This window comes from Gobio gobio (genome assembly GCF_949357685.1).
Source record: "Gobio gobio genome assembly, chromosome: 4".
NCBI classification, from domain to species: Eukaryota; Metazoa; Chordata; class Actinopteri; order Cypriniformes; family Gobionidae; genus Gobio; species Gobio gobio.
In genome coordinates, this window is record NC_137100.1 from 67,199,322 (window position 1) to 67,221,707 (window position 22,386).

At 40.6% G+C, this 22,386-nt stretch overlaps 1 protein-coding gene across 2 annotated transcripts in view; it reads right to left on the reverse strand.

Moving 5' to 3' along the window:
* Positions 1-310: 310 nt before the first annotated feature.
* Positions 311-22,386, reverse strand: part of eng (endoglin) — a 97,087-nt gene continuing 75,011 nt past the window's right edge. Inside the window, exons 9-15 of one of the 2 annotated variants that reach the window (XR_013816432.1) lie at positions 19,455-19,609; positions 10,457-10,675; positions 10,312-10,375; positions 1,042-1,149; positions 870-950; positions 748-795; positions 336-592 (exon numbers count right to left, since the gene is read on the reverse strand). Coding sequence is in view for 1 of the 2 variants with exons in the window: in XM_079816133.1 (XP_079672259.1) it covers positions 456-592; positions 748-795; positions 1,042-1,149; positions 10,312-10,375; positions 10,457-10,675; positions 19,455-19,609 (731 nt within the window). In the remaining variant the exon portion in view is untranslated. Of the gene's footprint in view, positions 593-747; positions 796-869; positions 951-1,041; positions 1,150-10,311; positions 10,376-10,456; positions 10,676-19,454; positions 19,610-22,386 lie in introns of both variants that reach the window. The other variant, XM_079816133.1, reaches the window with a different exon arrangement.

Here is a 22,386-nt window from a genome sequence, read left to right on the forward strand (position 1 = left end):
ATTCAGCCACTGTTTCTAGTTTTGGTCAAGCAAATATTTAACAAATGTACATCCACAGAGACTCCGAGGTAGCCATTTTCCAATCCGTCCCATAAATGCTTCATTTTATCACTGTTTTGATTTGCTATCGGTCCACGGCTGAGTGTTGTGGGATGTGAGGCGGTCTGACGTCTCTTTGAGACACATTTAGAGCCTCTGTTTGTCTGTGAAATCTTATTTCGCCTCCATCAGAGAGGCACCGGCGCAAGAATGCGACGAATTTCCTGTTAGTTCCTGGGGGTTATGCGTTGTTTTTCCTGTCTCTGGGAGCCAAGCCTTTTTCTTTTTTTGTTCTTCGTCCCCGCTGACTTCCCGTAGGCCGGGTGAGCGAATGGAGTGGTGTGAGGTACAGGGGACGTTTCAGGACTGCCTCTCGCTCTTCTGGAGCGAGCGATGGGCGCGGAGGGATGGCGGCGTTATGCCATGCTGCTGGTAGGCGTGCTCTGGGTGCTGCCAATGCTGGCGTTGGCACTGCTGTCCTCGGAGGGAGACGGGTGGGTGGGCACTGGCTGGCGTTTGGTCTGGCCGCATGGGCATCCGGATAGAGAAAACACTGGACAAAAGACAGGGGAATATCGTGCGTGATCAACCAAAACAAATAAGGGCCGATTTCCACGGCAACTATCGCGCGAGGCAATCGCGCCGCGAAAAGGAAATGCGACAGGAAAAGAGCAGAGGAAGTGTGCAGAAGAACAGATTGAGGTTTACCTGAGAGCTCGGCCGCCGTTGATCTCATTCCCAGAGCCACAGGATGCCCTGAAACACATGCACACATTAGCCCACGGGTCTACAGAGTGACCGATCTGGAGGAACTGCGGCTGCGGCCTTACTTAACTTGCTTCATCTTATTTCTAGTGGCAAATCATCGCGAGGCTTGTTAGAGCTGCTCTCTCCACCTCTTCCCTCATAAGCTAAAGGAGCAGAGAAAACTCTACCAAATACATCTTCTCACGCTTGAGTATTTATACAAGTCACAAACTCATCCCGCACGACTGGACTCACCTGTGCGTATCTTAATGAACCACAGAGCGCCGGTGAGGAGGACGCCGATCAGGAATCCTCCGACCGCCACGCCCAGAACAGACGAGAGTCCGAACTCGACGCACGGATCTGAAACAAAGCAAGCATTCAGTTTCACTCGTTCATTGTAAACCCATTAACTTCCCCATGGATCAGCTGAAAATGATAGCAAAAATCGGGGGCTCGTCCGGGATTTTTTTTAAAGTAAATATTTCTCCCAGCTGGATATGAACATGCCACGGTTAGATCAGGGGTTTTATCAGAATTTAGACACCTAAAGAAGGCCAATAGACTGTATAAACATTTTTGAAGCCCAAAGAGGGCGGAGCAATATGCATTGCTAAGGACTTCATCTGGTCAACTTTAAAGGAGATTTTTCTCAATATTTCGATTTTTTTTGCACCCTCAGATTCCGGATTTTCACATATTAAAATATATGTTAAAAACTATAAAATTGTGTGTAAAGCTCATTAAGACAGAGAAACACTATCAGTTGCTTTTCTGAAAAATATCAGCTATGACACATTTTGTGTATGAGCCCATGCATTTATTGATACTACAGCTATTTTGAAACCATAGTTTGTCAAGCTACATGTACGGTAGATCAACCACAGTGAAAATACTCTAGCTACACTAAACGCTATACCAGGTGTATTCAACTAAACGTCCAAGAGCTCCGGTCTCTATACTTCCGTCCCATCGGAGGTCAGGACAATGCTTTTTCTGGAACAGTTATACATTCTTTGTAAAAGAAAATATCCCCTAAACAATCAAGAAAATTCATCAGCGATGAGAATCTTGTGATGTCTAATGCTGCGTTCACATCAAACGGGAATAGAGCATCAAAATAGCGTTTAGTTGGACGCTTGAACATTTTGAATCCATTCGCGCGTCCACAGTGAATAGGACGCGTGTATAAATTGAGCGTTTAGAGACGCACGTTCAAGGCGCTCCAGGAGAAACATGCCATAAAACACCACTCTGCCTCTTTTCATTTTCATTAAAAATATATATTAAACATTAATAGCCACACAAATGTGGTCCAGGCAACGCCTACATTATCTTCACTGCATGTGTATTTAAATATCCTAAAAATATAAAGTTATGAAACTTCTCTTTGCCCTCAGTCAAAACGATTTGGCAGACAACAAATGATGATTCATCAGAGCAAAGATCGGCCGTTAGATCCACACAAGATGAACCACTACAGGACATCAGAGCCAGCGGCAGACGGCAGAAGGACTGGCCGAGGAAAGGCTGCTCTCTCTGGGGTTAATGAGCGCTGAGCGCCGCTGATCCACTGGAGCTCACAACTCCAAAAACACGAGAATATTTTTTTTAAATAGGCGCTCTCTTTATAAATAAACCACCGATTTGAGCTTTAAACCACTACTTTCTCACCTGAAAAAGTCTTAAAACTACATTTTGTGACACAATAGTAGTATTTTTAAATAATGCAGGGTTTCTCATCACGTCACTTTACCACGTGACAACAGCGAGCAGGCTCCTGATTGGTTAACGCGGTGCGAATTGACGGCAAAGTTAAAAATTTTCAACTCGGGCGTCACACGCGAATTCGCTTCAAACGCGTGAATGCACAAGAAGCACCATTCGCGCGTAACGTGCGTATCTTGCAAGACGCTCAATTTGCGTCAAATTCGCGCGAACTGGACGCACGAATGAGGTGAAATAGTGTCCATCGCGCCATGTGAAATACATCTAGCGTGCCGCAGGACCTCCAGACGCGCGTCAACGCGCCTTTCCATTGACTTAACATTGAAATCACTCGCTCCTGACGCTCTATTCGCATTTGGTGTGAACGCAGCATAAGAATTTTTACCAATATTTACTAAAAAACAATTCCTCCCAGCTGGATATGAATATGCCAAGGTTAGATAAGGTGTTTACCTATGGAAGGCCTTGGGACCATAGACTGTATAAAACAATGGACGTAGTGTCCATTAGCATTTTTGAAGCCCAAAGAGGGCGGAGCTGGCCGTCGCCATCTTGGCATTAACTTCCCCATTGATCAGTTCAGGGCTTGACATTAACTTGTTTGTTCACCAGCCACTGTGGCTAGTGGTTTTCCAAAGTTACTAGCCACGCCGCATTTACACTGTCCATTTTGTTGTTGGGAAATTTGCTGTTGGCTATATGACCACTGTACACACCCAAATGTGACCCTGGAGCACAAAACCAGTCATAAGTCTCACGGGCATATTTTATGGCAATAGCCAACAATTAGGTCAAAATTACCCATTTTTACCCATGGAAATGGTACTTTAAATTCTTCTAGCGGGCTCCTCCCCCTAGTGGGCGGCGTCATGTTTCATATTACAACATTTATTTTAACTACTTTATAATCAAAATCTTTTCTAATCTTGACAAAACACATATCGCCGGAAAGGTCTGAGTCTCAAGGTTCCATATTTGGTGACCGTTTTGTTGTGGAAGTGACATTTGGACGGAAATTTACAGGGAAATGCAACAAAAAAACAATCAATGGAATTCCAATGACCCCCTGTGGCTATTTTTGGTACAAAATCTCATGGGGACTTAAATTTTTGTTATTTCAACTTCAAATTTGGAGCACAACTTGGTTAGACATATGGCTTTGATTTTATACTAATTTTAGATTAAAACATTTTTGTAAAATATATATTTTATTTAAAATAAAAAATATTTAGCACAGTATTTTTTATTTACAGTAAATTTTCATACTTTCATAGTACAAACTTAGGCATTATTAAATTCCAGCCCTTTAAGTTTGGATAGTGCATTTTCATGTGTATTCTCAAAAAGGGGGGTGACAGTTTTGTGTATGAGCCCATACATTTATTGATCCTTCACTAAATTATATCTCAGGGTTGTGGTTAATTTAATACGTTGATCGTTATACAATTTGTTCACGTTTTAATGCATGACATTCTTTTCAAAACCGATCAGAACATGTGGAGTGGATCAAAGCTGTTACTGATCATGTATGTATAAATGAAAGCAATTCATTTCATCTAAGCTCAACAAATGAAGTATCCCCTACAAGGGATCGAGCGGCGATAAATCATCAGAAAACATAAACCAAACACTCAAAAAATCATTCATGTCTCAGACGTCTCGTTCACTTCGAGGGATTATTGCTCGTTTGTTCAGCGGTGAAGCTGATGTAGGGTTTCGTCACTACTCGTAGGAAAAACAGCTTCACTGCCAGAAAGAGAAACGTGCAAAAAACGTTTAGGGGAACGTCATTGGGGAAGGACCCAACTTAAACAAAGATGCCCCGTTGTACCCTTAAAGGCACTGCTTTTTGTTTTCCGAGTGTGTTTTTGCTGGAACTACCGTCACGCTACTGGCAAACGCAGTTGAGCTAGTAGCATGAATACTTTTAGTAAGTCATGTTAAAGGCCGATCTTTTGTCTCGTGGGTGGATTGACTCCTGTGGTTTCCTCTCTGTTTACACCTCCAGCGTATGACCTCCACGTCCCAGTGCTCATGTACGCCGCTCCACACACACACACACACGCGCGCGCACTCTCATCTTCCTCTCCGTGACAATGATGGGAAGCAGGAAGGTCAATGGCAGCTGCTTGTTTTCGCTCAAGTCTCTCTGTAATCGTGCACTTTGATGGCGAGGTGTTTGCTAAAGGCCAAGCACCTTTGCGAAGTCGGCGAGAGTGTTTACCAAAAACACCTCAAACGCTGCTTCCCGAGGGCCTTGAAGAACTCTTGGTTCGGTGCCACAGGAAGGATCTGTTTTATGTCTCTTTTTATTTGTTTTCTTCCCTAAGTCAGCAGCAGAGCTTCCACCAAATATCAGCTTTATTTGTGTGTTTGGTCAGAAAGTCTGAGCTGAGCAAACAGAGGCAGGAAACGGCGGAGCAGGTGGTCAGGAGGGGATGAACTTCGGCCCCTCGAACAGGAAGGACAGCCCGCAGACTCGCATCCTCCAAAACACAGACGCAGTCGCTGTCCTAAACTTCAGGGGACCCCAAGCAATGCGTTCATGAAAACCCCAAAACGACCCACAAGCCCTTAATCTGTTCTTCACCGTATGAATTAAATATACATTGATTCTTGCTAAAGTTATTCAGTGAGTGATTCTCTCATTTTCTGTTGTTTGATTAACAGTAAACGACACACATCAGGTTTATTAGGCTGCTGTCACTTTAAGATAAGGTGACCAGATGTCCCCTTTTTCCGGGGACAGTCCCATTTTTTGGTGTTCTGTCCCTGACTGGAGCTGTCCCCAGTAATGTCCCTGTTTTACATTGATTCAACAAGGTGCTGAAAGCATTCTTTAGAAATGTTGGCCCATATTGATAGGAGAGCATCTTGCAGTTGATGGAGATTTGTGGGATGCACATCCAGGGCACGAAACGCCCGTTCCACCACATCCCAAAGATGCTCTATTGGGTTGAGATCTGGTGATTTTAGTCCAGTGAACTCATTGTCATGTTCAAGAAACCAATTTGAAATGATTGGAGCTTTGTGACATGGGGCATTATCCTGCTGGAAGTAGCCATCAGAGGATGGGGACATGGTGGTCATAAAGCGTGGTCATAAACATGGTCAGAAACAATGTTCAGGGTAGGCAATGGCATTTAAACGATGCCCAATTGGCACTTAGGGGCCTAAAGAGGGCCAAGAAAACATCCCCCACACCATTACACCACCACCACCAGCCTGCACAGTGGTAACAAGGCATGATGGATCCATGTTCTCATTCTGTTTACGCCAAATTCTGACTCTACCATCTGAATGTCTCAACAGAAATCCAGACTCATCAGACCAGGCAACATTTTTCCAGTCTTCAACTGTCCAATTTTGGTGAGCTTGTGCAAATTGTCGCCTCTTTTTCCTATTTGTAGTGGAGATGAGTGGTACCCGGTGGGGTCTTCTGCTGTTGTAGCCCATCCGCCTCAAGGTTGTGTGTGTTGTGGCTTCACAAATGCTTTGCTGCAGACCTCGGTTGTAACGAGTGGTTATTTCAGTCAAAGTTGCTCTTCTATCAGCTTGAATCAGTCGGCCCATTCTCCTCTGACCTCTAGCATCAACAAGGCATTTTCTCCCACAGGACTGCCGCATACTGGATGCTTTTCCCTTTTCACACCATTCTTTGTAAACCCTAGAAATGGTTGTGCGTGAAAATCCCAGTAACTGAGCAGATTGTGAAATACTCAGACCGGCCCGTCTGGCACCAACAACCATGCCACGCTCAAAATTGCTTAAATCACCTTTCTTTCCCATTCTGACATTCAGTGTGGAGTTCAGGAGATTGTCTTGACCAGGACCACACCCCTAAATGCATTGAAGCAACTGCCATGTGATTGGTTGATTAGATAATTGCATTAATGAGAAATTGAACAGGTGTTCCTAATAATCCTTTAGGTGAGTGTATATTGCAAAAAAGCGGCAATCACCATACAGCAGCTGCTGATTATAGGAGCAATCGTGTAGAGATTATTTTCACCAGCAGGTGCCGCTGTGAGCTACGCGTGCACCGCTACTTATGTAACTATTCATGTTAATTTAAAGTAATACTGTTTGTATGTGCTTTATAACAGAGCCTCAACAGGTGCGGGACTCTGAGAATACACATACTTTCTGCTTAAAATAAGCCTAAAATGCAAAATATAGGTGGTGACCGCTGGGATCGAACCAGCAACCTTCTGCATATCAGTTCCAATGTTTAACCCACTGGACCACCATCTCACGCACTGTAATTTTACGGTAAATAAAGCAGTTCTCCCAAACTTAGAACTTTTTCCCAGTTTACTGTGGGACACAGTTTTCATCAAGCACACCATGGATGAGCATCAACGCTCTGGAACGCCTCCAGAGAAGAATCGCACCAAACTATAGAAGCCTCGTCCATTGTCCCAAATGGACAACAGCGGAGAAAAAAACAAAGTGTGTATGAAGACGGACCGGAGCACGTAGAGTCCTGCAGAAACATGACCCCGAGTCGAGGAATGCAAGGGTTTGTTATTGACTCATCTTCCCGGGGACTGTCTTCCCTTTTGAAGAACAACACCTTCCCTTCTTTGTGATCGGCTGACAATAGAGACCCGGGCCCCGTGTTCGGAAAGGCCACGCATACCAGACCTCGGACACAATAAATCCCCCACTGGCTCATTATTTCTGATTGCGGCCACAAGGTCAGCGAGCAGGCCTTCCTATAAACAGCCCCTTCCCGTCCTCCTCGTCCTCGTAGCCTGACCTCATCTATATGCCGACTGATGACGTCAGCCGAGGTGGGCGACTCCGCTCCAGCTCCACCAGAATAGCAGCAGTTTTGCTGAGGCGAGATGGGAGTTTCTGGAATCTGGGACAATGGCGTGTCGTCCCATTGTTGTGCTCTCAAACGGAGTATTGAACGGGAGGATTTATTTCCGCTATGTTTCCAAATTAGGACTCAAGGTTATCCAGCACAACGGGGTTGAAGGTTATAGGGTATCACAGTTTCCTGAATATCCCAGACATTAATTTGTAGCAGCTGACGCACACAGATGACCCAACAAACTTGTGTTTATACACTGCAAAAAAAATTCTTATTTAGTATTTTTTTCTTGTTTCCAGTCCAAATATCAAAAAATTCTTAAATCAAGATGCATTAACCAGATAAGTAAAATGACATAAGATATTTTCATTTCATTTCCATTTTCCAGCTCCGGGTATCCACATATGATTTTCTCCTCATTGTTGTCACTACTAGAGCAAGCTCCTGAATATCCACCAGAGTTCAGATTTTTCAACTTGCGCAATTCGCGCTGTCATTTGCGCGAATCGTGTCATCCACGCCGCCTCATTCACGCAAATTGTGCCGCAGAATTTCTATTTGCATCTTTGCATTGACTTAACATGTAAATCACTTGCACTTAACGCTTCATTCGCGTCTGGTGTGAACGCACCATAATGCTGCGTTCTAGGGCTGTGCGATATTGAAGAAAAATGCAATATCATTGTTAAATAATGCGATATGCGATATGATATTGCTTTAAGTGCGTACAATCTATTTCTTTCCCCAACTGATATCTTTCACTTAAAGCATAACCAACTTCTGTGTGTGTGTCAGACAGCACGAGACTGCAAGGAGTTGTTTTTCATTGCGTTTAATAACTCTTTTTAACGTCAAGCAAGTAACAGTCGTGTGCTCAGTCTGTTCTCTGGTATATGCGTCGACCTAAAATGTACACTTTTCACAATGTTGACGTAGCCTATTAAAATCATTCAGATATTGCATACCCTTGCGATATGTACAATTGCGATATTTCGATAATTTCAATATATTGCACAGCCCTACTGCGTTCACACCAGACGCGAATATAGCGCCAAAATCGCGTCTAGTTGGACGCTCGAACATTTTGAATCCATTCGCGCGTCCAATTCGCTGTGGACGGGCAAATGTATAAATCGAGCATTTGAAGCGAAATAGACGAGCGTTCAAGGCGCTCCAGGATAAATATGTCATAAAACACCACTCTGTCTCTTTTCATTTTCATTAAAAATATATATTAAACATTAATAGCCACACACATGTGGTCCAGGAAACGCCTACATTATCTCCACTGCATGCAGTGTTGGGGAAAGTTACTTTGAAAAGTAATGCATTACAATATTGCGTTACTCCCTTAAAAAGTAGCTAATTGAGTTACTTAGTTACTTTTTAAGAAAAGTAATGTTACGTTACTTTTGCGTCACTTTTTCTCACCTGGGCTGGGCTTTTTTTTATTTATTTTTTATAACAAAACAGTTATATTTTTGTGCAACGGTAAAGACCTCTTCATACCAAAATTGAAATAATAAGCCTCAGGCTGAGGTAAAGATGCAGATTCCCTCATGAACAGTAGAGGGCGCAGCTCTGGATAATGGAGAATAGGATGCCGGAGAAAAAGTTTTACCAATAAAAACTAAAAATCTAGTAATTTTCATTATCAAAGGTCAGCAGCAAGACATTGGTCAATTAAATATAAAGCTAGATTATGCATAAAAATAGTTGTTTTATTTAACATGTAATTATTGGAGGTTTGCATAGTACTTTAATTTTGCATTTGACTGATTTGATTCATTTTGAGGAGCACAGAATCTTTATTGTGTGAGTGAGATAAATAAATGCTCACATTTAGTCTAGAATTACAATAACCCTCATGTTCACACACACACACACACACACACACACACACACACACACACACACACACACACACACACACACACACACACACACACACACACACACACACACACGCACGCCTCTGCACTAACTCTCAACATGAGGGCAGGAGAGCTGTCAGTCAAATTAATAGGAAAAAGTAAATTTGAAAAGTAATGATGCGTTACTTTACTAGTTACTTGGAAAAAGTAATATTATTACATAACTCAAGTTACTTGTAATGCGTTTCCCCCAACACTGGGTGCATGTGTATTTAAATATCCTAAAAAATAAAGTTATGAAACTTCTCTTTGCCCTTCGTCAAAACGATTAGGCAGACAAAAAATGAGGATTCATCAGAGCAAAGATCGGCCGTTAGATCAGCACAAGATGAACCACTACAGGACATCAGAGCCAGCGGCAGACGGCAGAAGGACTGGCCGAGGAAAGGCTGCTCTCTCTGGGGTTAATGAGCGCTGAGCGCCGCTGATCCACTGGAGCTCACAACTCCAAAAACACAAGATAATTTTTTTTAAATAGGCGCTCTCTTTATAAATAAACCACTGATTTGAGCTTTAAACCACTACTTTCTCACCTGAAAAAGTCTTAAAACTACATTTTGTGACACAATAGTAGTATTTTTTAATTATGCAGTAGTATATTTAAAGTATAAAATAATTTTTAAAAAGCCAGTTCATGACACCTTTAATGATAAATAATGTATTAATTCCTTCAGCTGAGACACTTCAGATGCGCAGATGATGGGTTTGAATGTCGTGAAATATGATTGGAATCACTTCAAAAATTCAAATATGGTTCAGAGCAACACAGTCTGTCATATCGGCGACATAAAAAATATAATAAAAACATCATAATTGTGTGTTTGGGACATGGATTTAATGCCAAGGCTCTCAAAAATGATTGGATTTCGATTTAATTGGGACATTATATTGGTTATCGGCTTTCAAATATAAAGAATTATCGGTATTATCGGCTAAAATATTCCCTAATTATACTATATCAGAGCTCTCTCTGTAGTTATTGGCATTGTAAACCCCGTATCTTTAAATATTTGAGATGAATGTTTTGTAAGTCGTACTCACTTGGGTCTGGTATATGAGGCTTGACCTGCAAGCTCCTCTTGACCATTTTTTCGTCTGTACAAAACTAAAATCACAAAAGAAAAGCACATGAGCTGATGGTCTGATATGGGCTTTGTAAAGAGTCTCACAGCAGAGCTCCACAAACCTGCGTCCCATGACAGAGTTTAACGGCACATGCTAGCTCCCACCAGCTGGAGGGAGCGTCCTGGAGCATCTCTAAGGAGAAGCTGAGTCTCTTGGGACAGTCTTTAATGAAGCACGCCTCCTCTTTGAAGGGCATGATGGTGACCCTTGCCATGGAGTGAACCCAGCACCTGCTGACCTCGATGCTCAGCGAGATCTGGCCGATGCTCTGGCTGGAGATCTGGAGAAGAGAAGGACACGCATGTTTAAACTAACTCACAGTTTGGCATTTTCGTCAGGACAGTAGAGAACGTTTTTGGCAGAGATGTGATTTTTCTGTATTGTTTGACCTGAAGTACGACCGACATGAATTGCATAAATCCAGGGGGAAACTGTGTCTTCAAATACAGATAATCCGCACACAATGATCCGCAACACATGAGCATCTTCCCACATTAATAATGAGAATCATTTATACATCTGTTGTCAACAAAAGAGATGAAAGGTCTAAATAAAAAACTCTAGAATTTAACATTTGAAAGCAAAAAAAGGGGAAAGAACTTTGAAAAAATGATTAGTATTGTTTTTTAAAATAAAATAATACTTATTATTATTGTTTATTTGACAGTACAGTAGTATTATTACAGTAATATATTTCTTTATTTCATTTTATTAAATATTTTTGCAATAATACAAATAATAATAATAATAATAATAAGAAGAAAATAAATTGAAAGCAAATAAATTAATACAGTCATATATATTAATATTGTAACTGTACTGTACTGTTCTGTATTATTATTATTAAATACCTGTTTTTATTTGACAGTACAGTAGTATTATTACAGTAATATTTATTTCATTTTTATAATTTAAATAAAAAAAATAATTAATAATAAATATAATTTTTTTATTATATTATTATTCAATAGTATTTTTTTATTTGAAAGTGCAATCGCATTATATCAACAGTAATATATGTCTTTATTTAATTATTTTTTTATAATTTAAATATTAATACAATAAAATATTATTTTGAACAATAAAATAATCACAATAATAAGCAAAGAAATTAAGACAGTCATAAATATTAGTATTGTAAATTTACTGATGTTCTGTAAAATAAAATTATTATTATTTAATACTAATTTTTTATTTGAAAGTGATCGTATTATTTCAAAAACAATATATATATATTTTTTATTATTTGTTATAATTGAAATACTAATACAAATATGATTTTGAATAGTAAAAATAACAATAATAAGCAAAGAAATTAAGATAGTCATATATATTAATATTGTAACTGTACTGTACTGTTCTGTATTATTATTATTAAATACCTGTTTTTTATTTGACAGTACAGTAGTATTATTACAGTAATATTTATTTCATTTTTATAATTTAAATAAAAAAATTTATTAATAATAAATATAATTTTTTTATTATATTATTATTCAATAGTATTTTTTTATTTGAAAGTGCAATCGCATTATATCAACAGTAATATATTTCTTTATTTAATTATTTTTTAATAATTTAAATATTAATACAATAAAATATTATTTTGAACAATAAAATAATCACAATAATAAGCAAAGAAATTAAGACAGTCATAAATATTAGTATTGTAAATTTACTGATGTTCTGTAAAATAAAATTATTATTATTTAATACTAGTTTTTTATTTGAAAGTGATCGTATTATTTCAAAAACAATATATATATTTTTTTTATTATTTGTTATAATTGAAATACTAATACAAATATGATTTTGAATAGTAAAAATAACAATAATAAGCAAAGAAATTAAGATAGTCATAAATATTAGTATTGTAATTTTTTACTGTTGGGGAAAATGTTTTTTGCCTGAGCTCATCTCAGGCTTGTTCTGACCGCTGCAGCGACGGCTCATTGGTCAATGGCCCTCATTTATCAAAAGTGCGTACACCAAATTTCCAACGTACACCTAAAACTTTATTTATCAATATGGACGTTGGCGTACGGCATGCTCAAATCCTACGCCAGCTCAGGAGGTGGTGTACGCACGGTTTGAGTTAGTGCGAAAATGCGCATAAAAACAATTCCTAACACCACAAAACGCACTGACAAAGATATGCTATATTATGACCCACTGTAAAAAAAACAACAACAACAACAACTAAAGCCCTATTCAGGATAAGTCGGCTATTATCTGGACCTTGTATGATTTAGAAATTAGTCAAGTCAAGTCAAGTCAACTTTATTTATATAGCGCTTTTAACAATGTAGATTGTTTCAAAGCAGCTTTACAGTGTTAAACAGGAAAATAATGCAGCATCATTTTATTCAGCTGTATAGCCATTCTGGAAAAATTTCAAGTATCATACAGTGACAGTGTGGGCTTTAGATCAATAATTTGATCAGTAATTTAGTTTAAATGGTTAATTTAGTTTATTATTTAGATGTATTTCGATGTTTAGTTGAAAAATTGAGTGTCCCCAACTGAGCACGCCAAGCCAGAGGCAACAGTGGCAAGGAAACCAAAACCCCATTAGGTGACCTAATGGAGAAAAATAAACCTTGGGAGAAACCAGGCTCAGTCGGGGTGCCAGTTCTCCTCTGGCCAATTAACAAACAGCGTATTATTATTATTATTATTCTGGCAGTTTTACAGCTCGGAGGTCATAATAGATGGGAATATTCGAGGGACCGGGGGCAACATGCTGGAGACGGGTTTATTGAGGATGATGTTGATTAAATAATTATTAAAGTGCAATATTCGAATGATCGGAGGCAACACGCAGGAGACGGGTTTATTGAGGATGATGTTGATTAAATAATTATTAAAGTGCAATATTCGAATGATCGGAGGCAACATGCTGGAGACGGGTTTATTGAGGATGATGTTGATTAAATAATTATTAAAGTGCAATATTCGAATGATCGGAGGCAACACGCTATTAATTACTCCCCACATCTGAGTTTTGCTTGGCGCATTCGCACGAGATAAGCTGTGATTTTACTTGAATTTACTGACTTATCTCCCGGATATGATGTCAAGACTTGAAAATGTTTTTTCGTTATAGATATAGCTGTATGAAATTATAAACAGTCGTATCGATATCATTTTGATTGTTTTATAGTAATACAAATAATTTCGTTCAGTTAGAGAACAGACGCAATTAAAAACGTAACTGAGCAATATAATAACAATATACGACGGATTCCGTTTCAAAGCTAAATGTAAAAGTGCCCATTTAAGCGAGTTGTCATATGTTCTGTTTTTGTGTTTTTCATTAAGAATATTAAACACACCATTCAAGCGATTTACTCCCAAATTGTGCTCATTCTAAAGTGAAAGTATAATCTGCGCGGCCGCGCGGGAATTCGTAACGGTGCGCATTATATACAGCCGAGCTCCATTCTTCATGAAAGATAAAGATAGAAATGCGCACAGGACACAAAAACCTTACAAAAATGATACGATCCGCCTAATCCCGGCCAAATCACAGAGATGCCGATTCACACGGAACTAATGTTATGACGGGACCTCGCGGTGTTTGCCGAAATATGGAAGGTCATTTGCGGGGGAATTTTTACTTTACATATTACAGACAGATTCGCACAGGATTAAGATCACAGACATTCTCTGCAATTATTACAAATCACCAGAGCTCCGCACATAATATAGGCTACTAATCCTGTGCGAATAGGGATATAGTAATAAACTTCAGTGTTTATTTTTGCGCAACATGGACTTCAATGTTTAATTTGTGTGACTTTACCAAAGCAATTGATTTGTAGGCATATGTATTCCTCCAGTTGAGCCTGTGCGCTTTAGGCCCGGCGGCTGCGCATGGACTGGGATTGAACATAATTCAGACTGACAAAAAAAAAATGACATTCTTCTTCTTTTAAATAATAATAAAATAAATAATAATAATAACGTCATTCTTCTTCTAAATAACAATAAGCGTCATTAATAATACAAATCATAATACAAATCATAACACTAATAAGAAGAATTTTACAAATTGTCATGCAATTATTAATATACATCATCATCACTATTGTACACCCCAATACATGTGACGTGATACGAAATTAAATGCTAATTATTTCAAAAATAATGAATTATGAGGTAATTTCTCATCCAAACAGCTTTAAACTGGATTTCCACAGTACAGCTTTTTGTGGGCGCCTTTAATCCCACTCTTTAAACTCCCAAATAAAACAATGTAGTTTTTTTTCCACTTCCCTGGTGATGTTCTCGATCTCCACGTCAGAGAAGTTTCGCTTCATTGCCGTCTTACGAGTGTCCATGGCGTAAAATGAGGGCGTGGGGGAGGCGGAGACTTGAATATATAGGGGCGTGTTATTCTAATGACGATCGTTTTCAGCCACAGCATTTATCAAAGGCAGGTTTTGCGTACGCCTGGATTTCAGAGGTGCGCACAGCTTCATAAATCAGGCAGTGTAAGCATAATCTTACGCCAACATATACGCCCGTTTCTACGCAAGATTGATAAATGAGGTAGCCTGGATGCCAGCCGAATTTAGCCCCGCCCACAAAATGTTTTGCTCGGGCAATTCGGTCTGGACTCGCTCCATAGAGGAGGAATTATGCCCGAACAGAAACTGTTCGGACCAATGAAATCATCAGGGCGGGCTTTAGACGATGATGGACAGATGATCAACAGTATCAACATTTGTAACCCAAGATGGCGGCGCGAGTAGTTCGCGAGGCTCCGGGTCTCTCCAGTTTCTGCAATTTTGCGGTATTTTTCCTGCTCATCTCGGGTCTGTTCGTTCAGAATAGTTGTGCCTTAACATCGTACACCCGTGGTGAGATTTTGGATATTGGTTTGCGAATTTCCGACAGTTTTATGGACAATCTTCGACTCCTTCCTGAGATCGCTAGAACACCCGAGGCTATGCACTCTGCCCGGCCGGGCGGAAGTGCTCGCAGGCGGCGCTGTGATCGTAAACAAAGGCGGGGAAGACGCGGTGGTCTGAGAGCTAAGCTAAGGCTAAAGCTAAGGCTTACCCCACATCGGCTCTCTTTACCCAGTATTTTCCTTGCCAATGTACGGTCGCTAGTGAACAAAATGGAGGAGATTCGACTCAGCATCACACACAGCAAGAAACTTTTGAACTGTAACGTCCTAATCTTCACGGAAACCTGGCTAAACGGCGGAATACCGGACACCGCTATTGAGCTAGCGGGATGCCACACGCTCCGGGCGGATAGAACATTAGATGGCTCCGGTAAGACCAGAGGTGGTGGATTGTGCATTTACATTAACAAAGCCTGGTGCACAAACTCTGTTATTGTTGGGAGTCATTGTTCAGCTAACCTGGAGTTTCTCATGGTTAAATGTAGACCGTTTTATCTGCCGCGAGAGTTCACTTCCACCATTATAACTGCAGCCTATATTCCCCCGGATGCTGATGCCAAGCTTGCTATGAAAGAACTTCATGCAGCCATCAGTAAACAACAGACTGATCACCCGGAAGCTGCTTTTATTGTTGCAGGTGACTTTAATCATTCAAACTTAAAGTCAGTGCTACCCAAGTTTCACCAGCATGTTTCCTGCCACACCAGAGGAAACAAAACCTTAGACCACGTGTACACAAACATGGCCGGAGCTTACGTTGCGACACCCCTCCCCCACCTGGGACAGTCAGACCACATCTCTTTGTTCCTCATCCCCAAATATTCACCCCTCATCAACCGTGTGAAGCCATCAATGAAAACCATCAAGGTGTGGCCTGCGGGGGTTGATTCCACACTCCAGGAAAGGTTTCTACACACAGACTGGAGTGTGTTTGCTTCTCAAGCCACCAGTGGCGCTCACACGGACATTGACTCCTACACCTCCTCTGTATTGGATCATATCAATACCACCATTGACAGTGTTACAACCCAGAAACAGATCACCACATACCCAAATCAGAAGCCATGGATGAACAGGGAAGTGCGACTCCTGCTGAAGTCACGCAATACTGCCTTCAGATCAGGAGATGCACAAGCCTACAGCGCATCCAGGGCAAACCTGAAGAGGGGCATCAAAAAGGCCAAGCACTGCTACAAGCTAAAGATAGAGGGTCACTTTTCCAACTCTGACCCTCGACGCATGTGGCAGGGCATCCAGGCCATCAGTGACTACAAACCCCCCCACTCCACCCCCGCAGCCACTGATGTCAACTTCCTGAACGAGCTAAATCACTTTTACGCTCGTTTTGAAAGAGACAACAGAGAAACTGCCACCAAGCTCAAACCCTCAGCTGACCATCCACCAATCACACTCTCCTCCACAGATGTCTGCAAGTCACTGAGCCGGATCAGCGCGCACAAGGCTGCTGGACCAGACAACATCCCTGGTCGTGTTCTCAGGGCATGTGCGGAGCAGCTCGCTGAGGTTTTTACAGACATTTTCAACCTGTCTCTTGCCCAAGCAGCTGTACCTTCATGCTTTAAACGCACGTCCATTGTGCCAGTGCCAAAACACTCTAACCCGAGGTGCCCTAATGACTACCGCCCTGTAGCACTCACACCCATCGTCATGAAGTGCTTTGAGCGGCTGGTCCTGGAACACCTAAAAGACTCTCTACCATCCACATTGGACTCACACCAGTTTGCCTACCGCAGCAATAGGAGCACAGAGGATGCCGTTTCCATGGCACTGCACTCTGTGCTCACTCACCTGGACAATAAGAACACTTACGCACGCATGCTGTTTGTTGACTTCAGCTCAGCATTCAACACTGTCATCCCAACCAAGTTAATAGCCAAACTTGGAGACCTGGGCATCAATACCTCAATGTGCAACTGGATTTTGGACTTCCTAACTGACAGACCCCAGAATGTTCGTTCAGGATCCACCTGCTCCACATCCATCACACTCAACACTGGTGTACCACAGGGCTGTGTGCTAAGTCCGTTTCTCTACTCCCTCTTCACCGCCGACTGCAAGCCTGTGTATGGATCTAATTCTATCGTCAAGTTTGCGGACGACACAACGGTGATTGGTCTCATCAGCAACAACGATGAGACTGCCTATAGGGAGGAGATCCAGCACCTGGCCACATGGTGCGCTGATAATAACCTGCTCCTCAACACCACCAAAACGAAGGAGCTCATCGTGGACTTCAGGAAGGAGTCAAGAGGCACACACGACACCATCCACATCAATGGAATGGCTGTTGAACGTGTCTCCAGTTTCAAGTTCCTGGGGATCCACATCTCGGCGGACATGTCGTGGACGACCAACACCTCCAGCCTGGTCAAGAAGGCTCACCAGCGCCTCTTCTTCCTGAGGACACTGAGGAAGAATCAGCTCTCCTCGGCTATCCTGGTGAACTTCTATCGCTGCGCAATAGAAAGTATCCTGACCAACTGTGTGGCAGTATGGTATGGGAGCTGCTCTGTTGCGGAGCGCAAGGCACTGCAGCGGGTGGTGAAAACTGCCCAGCGCATCATAGGGACTCCACTGCCTGCCATCGAACACATCCAGAGGAAACGCTGTCTGCATCGAGCTCGCAGCATCCTCAAGGACTCCTCTCACCCAGCCCACAGACTGTTTTCTCTCCTGCCCTCCGGCAGGCGTTTCAGGATCCACCGGACCAGGACCAGCAGACTTAAGAACAGTTTTTTCCCCAGAGCTGTCTCTTTACTGAACTCAAACCCCCGCTGATCCACTCCCCTCATATACTGATAACTCTCCTACCTCACATCCGCCTTCACTTTGTTATTTGCACTACCGACTCTTTATTACAGTAACAACTGTTTACTTATTCATTTTGCACTACCACACCGTAACTGGATTATGCTCATTTGCACTGCCGACTGTTATTTACAGTACCTACTGTTTACATTTGTATTTTGCACCGTACTTCTAACTGTAATATGCAATCACTTCCACTGCACTTTTACACTTTTTTTCGGATAGCTTCTGTCCATAATTTATTGCACTACCTTAATCCACTGCCATATTCCTCATTTTAGCCTAACATATCATTGTATACCTCTATCTGTAAAATTCTGTTTATAGTAATAGCCATCTGTATATTATATTATATTCATAGTACATATCCACCTGTAAATTCTGTTTATAGTATTAACCATCTGTATATTATTCACTGTACATATTCACCTGTAAATTCTGTTTATAGTAATAACCATCTCTCTATTTATAGACATATTTATATATACTCAGTACATATCCATGTCCTGCACTTATGCAAACGTTGTATATCCTGCACTTGCTGCTATTGCACTTCTGGTTAGACCTAAACTGCATTTCGTTGCCTTGTACTTGTACTTGTGTAATGACAATAAAGTTGAATCTAATCTAATCTAATCTAACAGTAACGTAATCATCCACGTCATTGAAGGCTCTTGGGTTGAATTTGCTCTTATCCTAAACGGAGAACTTGTTCGTATATGCGTTCACCTTCACTATTTCTCTCAGAAACGATGATCGTGTTGGTAAGTACTCTGTGTATCCTTAAATAATTTTATTACTGGCAAAGATCGTTTACACTCATCTTTTTCTTGTAACGTTACTTAATCCAGCATGCGTGCAGACAGGGTTGCCAAGTGTTTTTGCAATGTCGCGCACAATTGCTACTCAAAACGTTTGGTTGGCAAAATATGTTATTTTGGCAAGGTTGCCTGCTAAAATTCGCATTCCTGGGTTTATATAATCACATAATTGGGGTCGCTTCAACCCGCGGACATGGAGAAAAACACGGACTTGGTAACAGTGCAGTTGAGTTCTGTTGACATTTGACAACTAACGTTACGCGTCGCTCCGTTGCTCTGATTGGTTGTGGGTCTATCCAATTGAGGTCTTTCCTGGCTCAGTTGAAACACGCCCCATAATCAAAGCTCAATGGAGCGGTACCAGACTCATATTCTGACTAGAATTGAGTATGGCCACGCTAGGCTATAAATGAGGGCCAGTATGAGCAGAATATGAGCAGAATATGAGCAGAATATGAGCAGAATATGAGCAGAATATGAGAGTGCTGTACCTCGGCATACACTCTCCGGTCCGTCTGGACTTTGCTGCTGGGATCCAGAGGTGACCTGTAGTCCGGAGACGAGAACAGCTGCATCTCAATCTCACCTGAAGAAGCAGAGGGTGGAGCTGTGGTGGTGGAGCGCTCCACTTCCACTTCTGCTGGAACTACACACACAACACAGAGTTCATCAACAACTCTTGATAAATTCTCCAGATGAGATTAGGGGAAACGCTTTTTGACCTTCTCAGTTTGTGTAAATCCACTTGGGGTTCAGAGAATGTATTTTTTCCCACATTAATTGCAATTGGTGAAATTTTAAAACATTAATAACTTATAACCTAATATTTTTAATGATACTTATTTAAGCACACACTACTACTATTATTACTATGAACATTATTGTTGTAACTACCACCACCACCACTACTATTATTATTATTATTATACATCACGAATGTTTCTACCACAATCACTCTTATTATTATCATGAATATTATTATTACTACTACTAATACTATTACTACTATTATTATTATTAATACCATTATTGTTATTATAAATTATAAATATTACCACTACTATTACTAATATTATCATGAATATTATTGTTGTTACTACCACTACTGCTACTATTATTATTATTATTATTATTACTACCATTATTGTTATTATAAATTATAAATATTACCACTACTATTACTAATATTATCATGAATATTATTGTTGTTACTACCACTACTGCTACTATTATTATTATTATTATTATTATTATTATTAGGGGCCAAGCACCGAAGGTGCGAAGGCACCTATTGAAACCGTTCCCGTTCTTATTAGGGGCCAAGCACCGAAGGTGCGAAGGCACCTATTGAAACCGTTCCCGTTCTTATTATTATTATTCATCTTCTTCTTCTTCTTCTTCTTCTTCTTCTTCCGCCACGAAGTCTATGGCAGCCCATAGAACCGTATGGTAAAAAGTTGTGAAATTTGGCACACTAATAGAGGACAGTCTGACATGTCACCGTAGCAAATTTGGAGTCTCAAACTCAATCCCTCTAGCGCCACCATCAGTCCAAAATTTGACTCATGTTTATGCTAAGAACTTTTGAACCATAAGGGCTAGAAACAAAATTATTTTTTCCTCTGATTCCTTGGCTCAAGACGATTCCATTGCACCCTATGACGTCATTTTCCGTCATAAAAATTTTCCCGCCATTTTGAATTTTCCGAAAAACCTACTTTTACGAACTCGTCCTAGACGGTTCATCCGATTTGCACGAAAATTGAACCAGATCATCTTCAGACCATGCTGACAAAAAATCTTGCAAATCAAGTTGATTCGTCAAATCATTTGCGATAAACGCGCAAACAAATTTTACGTAGCGGTTGCAAAAACACTCTTAAGGCAATATCTCCGCAACGCTTTATCGTATTCAAACCAAACTTGGTACATGTCATCACAAGCATGACTTGAGGCAACATACAGCGTTTCGGCGCAGTGCCACCTACTGGTCCGGAGATACGAAAAATTGCTATTTTTACTTATAACTTCTGAACTGTTTGTCCAAAAATCATAAAAGTGGTCTCGTTACATTCAGGACGGCATGCCGAGTCGTCTGATATTCAATTTTACCATATCGGCCATTTTGGCTGTCGGCCATTTTGAATTTTGTCAAAAAATGCTATATTTTACAAATGCATTAGTATATTGTTACTAAACTCGGTATGTGACTTCCTTGCTATGCCCTGAAGGTACTCAAAAAGTTTTAGGGCAGTGCCACCTTGTGGTCAAAAGATATAACAAACTTGACAAAAATGCTAATAACTTTTGATTAAATTAGCCTAGTATATTGAAACTGGTCATAATAGAGTCATTGGCTCATGCCGATTCAATTGCAACCTATGATGTCATTTTCGGTCATGATAATTTCCCCGCCATTTTTAATTTTCCAAAAAACCTACTTTTACGAACTCGTCCTAGACGGTTTGTCCGATTTGCACGAAAATTGAACCAGATCATCTTCAGACCATGCTGACAAAAAATCTTGCAAATCAAGTTGATTTGTCAAATCGTTTTCGATAAACGCGCACACAAATTTTGCGTAGCGGTTGCAAAAACACTCATAAGCCTATATCTCCACAACGCTTTATCGTATTCAAACCAATCTTGGTATATGTCATCACAAGCATGACCTGAAGCAACATGCAGCGTTTCGGCGCAGCGCCACCTACTGGTCCGGAGATACAAAAAATGGCTATTTTTGCTTATAACTTTTGAACTGTTTGTCCAAAAATCATGTCTTCCGCACCATGCTTTGAAGGTACTCAAAACGTTTTGGGGCAGTGCCACCTTGTGGTCAGAGGTTATAACAAAATTTACAAACATGCTAATAACTTTTGATTAAATTAGCCTAGTTTAATGAAACTGGTCATAATACAGTCATTGGCTCATGCCGAGAACAGAGATACTAATTTTTCCATATTTGGTCAAACATCCTGTCCTCAATGTTCTTATTTGATCAAAACCTACTTTTTCAAACTCATCCTAGACCGTTTGTCCAATTTCCACCAAAATCGAATCGTATCATCTTCAGACTGTGTCAACAAAAAGTTAGGGATTTTGCATCAATAGATGAAACAGTTTTTGTAAACCGCAGCGACGAAGTTGAGCCATTATGCCAAAATTACTCTTGAGGCTGTATCTCTGCAATGCTTTGACATATTGGCATCAAACTTTGCATGTGTCATTGTTCCCTTATTCTGACCACACCACATCAATTTCGTATCTGTGCCACCTATTGGTCAAAAGTGATAAACCATTAACTTACATTATCAGTGACTCAATATATGATATTTCAGCCATTTTGCCTAATCTTCTTAAACTGTATAATTGTTAATTGTTGCAGTTGGTCTGACACTCTCAGACTACAATGCATTTTCAGCC